Source organism: Frankliniella occidentalis, unplaced genomic scaffold (assembly GCF_000697945.3).
Source record: "Frankliniella occidentalis isolate FOCC.00 unplaced genomic scaffold, Focc_3.1 Scaffold36, whole genome shotgun sequence".
Lineage (NCBI taxonomy): Eukaryota > Metazoa > Arthropoda > Insecta > Thysanoptera > Thripidae > Frankliniella > Frankliniella occidentalis.
The window spans coordinates 1,788,378-1,793,090 of record NW_026267166.1 but is presented as its reverse complement, the minus strand read 5'-3'; the positions used below and the strand labels follow the sequence as shown (position 1 = coordinate 1,793,090).

The 4,713-nt window shown below is 59.4% G+C and overlaps 2 protein-coding genes across 2 annotated transcripts in view; both read left to right on the top strand.

Moving 5' to 3' along the window:
- On the top strand, positions 1 to 1,819 carry LOC113210787 (glucose dehydrogenase [FAD, quinone]-like). The gene is made up of 5 exons (XM_052266255.1): positions 1 to 200; positions 525 to 635; positions 724 to 858; positions 1,179 to 1,418; positions 1,515 to 1,819. The coding sequence occupies exons 2-5, from the start codon at positions 573 to 575 to the stop codon at positions 1,620 to 1,622; spliced, it is 546 nt and encodes a 181-aa protein (XP_052122215.1). The 5' UTR covers positions 1 to 200; positions 525 to 572; the 3' UTR covers positions 1,623 to 1,819.
- Positions 1,820 to 2,162: 343 nt separating this feature from the next.
- The window catches only part of LOC113210788 (rho-related BTB domain-containing protein 1), a gene marked incomplete in the record, with an annotated part of 24,913 nt that continues 22,362 nt past the window's right edge, over positions 2,163 to 4,713 (top strand). The window contains 2 exon segments of the mRNA XM_052266162.1: positions 2,163 to 2,356; positions 2,942 to 3,016.

The window sequence follows — 4,713 nt, the reverse complement described above, 5'->3', positions numbered from 1 at the left end:
CGAGTGAAAAATATGTCCCTTTTTTCCCCGTCAGATATTCGAAACCAGATTATCCGGACCTCCAACTGTTCCTGGCCAGCTCTTCCGACGCCACGGACGGGGGCGCCTTCCACGCGAAGGCACTCGGCATCACGGACGAGGTGTACGAGGCCGTGTTCCGGCCCGTCGCCTTCCAAGACACGTACTCCTGTGTGCCTCAGGTGAGTGGGGTGGGACTAGGTGCCCCCCGCCGCGCCGCTCGTTGCGCTTCTCAGCAGAGCCCCGTAGAGCTGGGCAGGCCCGCCGAGCCGCGCTGCTGTGCGGTGCTGCCTATCCATCATTCGTAAGGGGCTCCGCTGTGACGACAGGATTCAGGGGCGGGGGGAGAAGCGTGCCGGTGGACAGGACGCTTGGCAATTACAATTTCTAAGCCGTTTCTTGACACGCCATGCCGTTTAAGAGGGCCCGCGCCGCCGCGCGGCTCTCTGCAGCAACACCCCGATGTTTATATTTTCCTCACACTCCGCGTGCTGTAACGTTTGCAGTTGCTGCGGCCCGAGTCGCGGGGACACATCCGCCTGCGCTCCGGGAGCATGCTGGACAAGCCCGTCATCCAGCCCAATTACCTCAGCGTCCAGCGCGACGTGGACCTGCTGGTGAGTGTGCGATGGGCTGCCTAGACGCGAGGCGTTGCAGAAGCACCATCAGCAGGGGGGCTCACTCTGGTGCACTCTTACTCCGCAGGTGGAAGGGGAGAAGTTCTGCAGACGGCTGGCGCAGACGAAGGCCATGCAGGCACTCAACGTGACCATCAACCCCAACAAGTTCCCCGCCTGCAGCCACCTGCCGTTCGAGTCTGACGAGTACGCCGCCTGCCAGGTATGCCAGCAGCCAGCGCCTCTTTCAGTGATCGTCTAGAAAGTAGGCCCGTTGCTTTTCTTATCTCCGATTCATTCGGGATTTGCCGTTCGTTGCGAGAGCTCGGCGCCTGCGGGACTCGGGGTAGGCCACCCCGCCGTACACCCATGCGCTGTGGGCAATATGTTGCCTACCTACCAGGCGCTATGAGCGCGTCACGCTCAAAAATGACGGACGTATACTTTCTGGATGATCTCCAATAATGACGGTTCTATGTACATACACGCTATACCCTGCTGTGGGAGTTTCTGGAGCTTATGTGGTGTTTTCGCTGTCCGCAGGCGCGCCAGTACACCATGACCATCTACCACCCGGTGGGTACGTGCCGCATGGGCCGGCGCGACGACCCGCTGGCCGTGGTGGACGAGCGCCTGCGCGTGCGCGGCGTGCGCGGGCTCCGCGTCGTGGACGCGTCCGTCATGCCCGCCGTCCCCAGCGGCAACACCAACGCGCCCACCATCATGGTGGCCGAGAAGGCCGCCGACCTCATCAAGGAGGACGCCGACCGCGGCGGAGAGAAGGTGAGTGTTTGTGAGGAGAGGGCGTAACCAACCACCAACGTGTCCGCGCGTGCTCTTCTCCAAGGACCTGGATGATAATTTCTCCCCATGTTGCAGGCTGCGCTGGCGCGCACGCGCCCCGCCGCCCAGTGCGCCACTTGCGCGGACGCAGGCGCCGCCGCCCCGCCCCGGGCAGCGGCGAGGGGCCGCGACGAGGAGCTGTGATAGGAGTCGAGGGGAGGGACTGAGCAGCAGCAGGACGAGGACCGCGGCTGCCGAACAAGGCTGTGATTAACTGTGTGTCATTGACTGCGGCGGAACCCATAGAGGCGGTTCCACCGCAGCCTCTGTGATTACAAATACAAAGAAACTGTTAGAATTGTACACAACAATGTTTTTAGAATAAAACTTAATTAAACATATGCATTTGTTCCTTCTAACAAACTGAAGTCGACGTAAGTCGATGAAAACAACGTCCTGGTTTTCAAGCCGCTCGAGTAAAATCCTATTACAATTGGCTAGGTTTTACCATACTGCTTGGAAATCGTCGTGAGCGTCCTCCCGGCTCAAAACTCCCGCGCTTCTGCGACGGGTCGGTCTCCAGCGGACTCGAGGCTAGCGGTGGGCTGGTCGCGGCGGGGCCGGAGCGGCGGGTTGCCTACGGCGCAGTGCGCAGGCGCGGCGGGCCGCTCGCTAGCCTCGCGCGGGGCGGCGCGCGCCGCCAGCTGTTGGTGTGTTGGGCCGCGGCCTGGCGTCGCGCCGCGCTGCTGGGCATTGCAGTTCACGTTAGTGCTCCCTGGTCGCCGCGACGCCAGCGCCCTGCCGCGACGCCCGACCCGACCGCTACGACCCAAGTCGGCAAACTACGTCTGGGACGCGGCGTCCTCCAAAGGGTTGCACCCGGAAACCTCCTCCCGGCGAGTGCCCCTCGCTCTTCTGTCGGCGCCAAGTCGGCTCAGGTTCGTATGTCGCGCTGCCCGCATTTCGAAAGGGACGGCGTCAGGGGAATCGGGGACGCGGCGACCTAACCCTGAGTGCGACTCAGGCACTGCTGGCCCCCAAAGGGGACCCTCCTTATTGATTAATTCTGGAAAGGTTTTTCCTGCGATTTAGTTGGAACTCGACAGTGGACGTGGACGAGTCTGAGCGATATTTGCCCGTTTCACACGTGTGTGCGTTTAAAATTAGTTGACAACGAATCTGATACTGACATTTTCTCGCTCACGCATAGACTTCAAATGTAAACAAAACGGGACAAGGCGAAGTGTTGAATTCTTTCTGCTTATGTTTAGTTCAATTCATAAAATTTGTCGAAGCAAAATTTTATCAGCTTCTTTTCTTATTTCGCATCGAACAAATAAAAATTTGAAAAGTACCCTATTAAAACACATGTCTGCAAATGTTTTGGCTTTAATTTTTACTCCCTTTAGAGTCACTAAGAAAACTTTGCCCTCTTAAGGATGTTCATAGGAGTCGTGTCTTTAATTCAATTTGTTAATGTAGAAATTGAAAGGCGCGCTTTATCTCAAGCCTTCTATTTACAGATGGGAATATTTGGGATTGAGGATCAATTGAGCAGGAGCTTCTCTGTCACAGAAACTGTATTGTTATCTGCACGGGTGAGTTACCATCGATCTTCTTTTGTGTTTTGTCGAGATATTTCTCGTATTATCTGCCGTATTGGACGGACTTTGACAGCATCGAGCGTATGAATTACGATTGCGATTGTCATTTGTCACATTTTGAGCTGAAAGTAAAAACTTGTCCTGCGCGATACCGCGCTGCGCTGGAGCACGAGCTGGAGCGACTTCCTCCAGGGGGAAAATGGTATTTTTACAGTCCCAGAGAGGACTGACCTGCCCTGCCCCCGAGTGCGTCCAGGAATAGCCGGGGCAGGGGGCAGCCGGACAGGAGCAGGGCAGCCGCGGGGAAGGGACCCGCCTGCTGGCACGCCTTTAGGAGGCACGCCGTGCCAGAGGGGCCGAAGAGGGCACGCAATAAATTGGCGCTGATTGCTCGTCTGTCAGCGGGGCCGGCACGGGCACGGCCGCAGTCTGCCCCGCCCGGCCCGCCGCCGCGCTCCAGCCCCACACGCACCGCCGCAGCAGCAACCCCTCGACCCGACCCCAGTTATAATTGCATCGGTTTGTTAAAATAATTGTTTCCTGCTGCTCCATTTTGCTCCGCCCGGCAGGGCGTGGGGAAGGGGTGTTTCCTAGGTGCGGCGCCGGTCCCAATTTGTTTCACACCTGAAGTAGATTTGTTGACGGGTCTGTCGGTGGTATCGCCCATCTGAAACAAAATTGGGCCGCGTTTCGAGAGGGCACGGACCGCCAGACAGCCCCCTACCCCACTAACGGTTCATAATGCAATTGGCTGGAGTGCACCGCCAACGACGCCACACCACGCCGTCCGGTTAGCCTAGAAGGTTTTGTTTTTGCGGCGGTCTCCTTTATTTATAGACCGCAACTGGGTCATCTGCCCCGCGCGTCCCCGTCCAGGGCGGCGCGCCCCTCACACGCCCCATCCTCCTGGACACACGGACCTGGGGAGTGCGATTATGGATAGCTAACAACGGTGAGCTAAAGCACTGCGCCTCCAGACCGCTGAAAATTGGAGGGTGAGGGTGGTAGTAGAAACGTTCTGTGAACGTCCTTCAAGTGAGCTCACATTCAGCTCTTCGATCGCACTCCTAGCCGAGGACCTGGTGGTGCGCTGACGGCCAGACGCGACTACCACCCCCCCCCTGCCCCGATTGTCAACATGTTGTGCCTCTGCGACATGCGCCAGGCCCGGTTGTTATGCCCCAGCGGGCACGCCGCTCCGCGGCCGCCGCCGTTGTGAGTGGCACTCGGCGCGACGCACAAGTGGTCCAGGATGGGGCAGGTCGCGCCCGTCTAGGCGCGGTGCGGCCGGTTGCCTATCGCCGTTGCGCAATTGGTTGGGCGGGGCGCGGCAGGGCGTGACCCCAGGCTGCCGCTGCCTCAGCGCGCTGGTGTGACTGCCCCCCCCCCCCCCCTCCCTGCCTCCCGCCTCCTGCCTCAACGCTCCGCTGCGTTAGGACCTCCCCCCCTCCCCCTCCTGACATGAGGGCCCTGCCCTGCTCCTTGTTTCTGACTGAGGCAGCCCTGTGCTGTACGCCACATTGGTGAGCCCCCCCACACCCCAACCCACCTACCGCCATAGGAGGAAAGAGCGGACGACTCGTCAGCGTCACTCATTGCGCGGAGAAGATTTGTCTTCTTTACGGCGCCACCGGCTGCTCTTTGAAGAACACATTCCCCCTCTCCCCTACGCGACACCCGCGCTGCCCCCC

Coding starts and splice junctions, on each gene's coding strand:
- LOC113210787 (XM_052266255.1), top strand. CDS start 573: ATGCTGGACAAGCCCGTCATCCAGCCCAATTACCTCAGCGTCCAGCGC. Junction 636..723: donor AGCGCGACGTGGACCTGCTG/GTGAGTGTGCGA, acceptor CTTACTCCGCAG/GTGGAAGGGGAGAAGTTCTG. Junction 1,419..1,514: donor CCGACCGCGGCGGAGAGAAG/GTGAGTGTTTGT, acceptor CCCATGTTGCAG/GCTGCGCTGGCGCGCACGCG.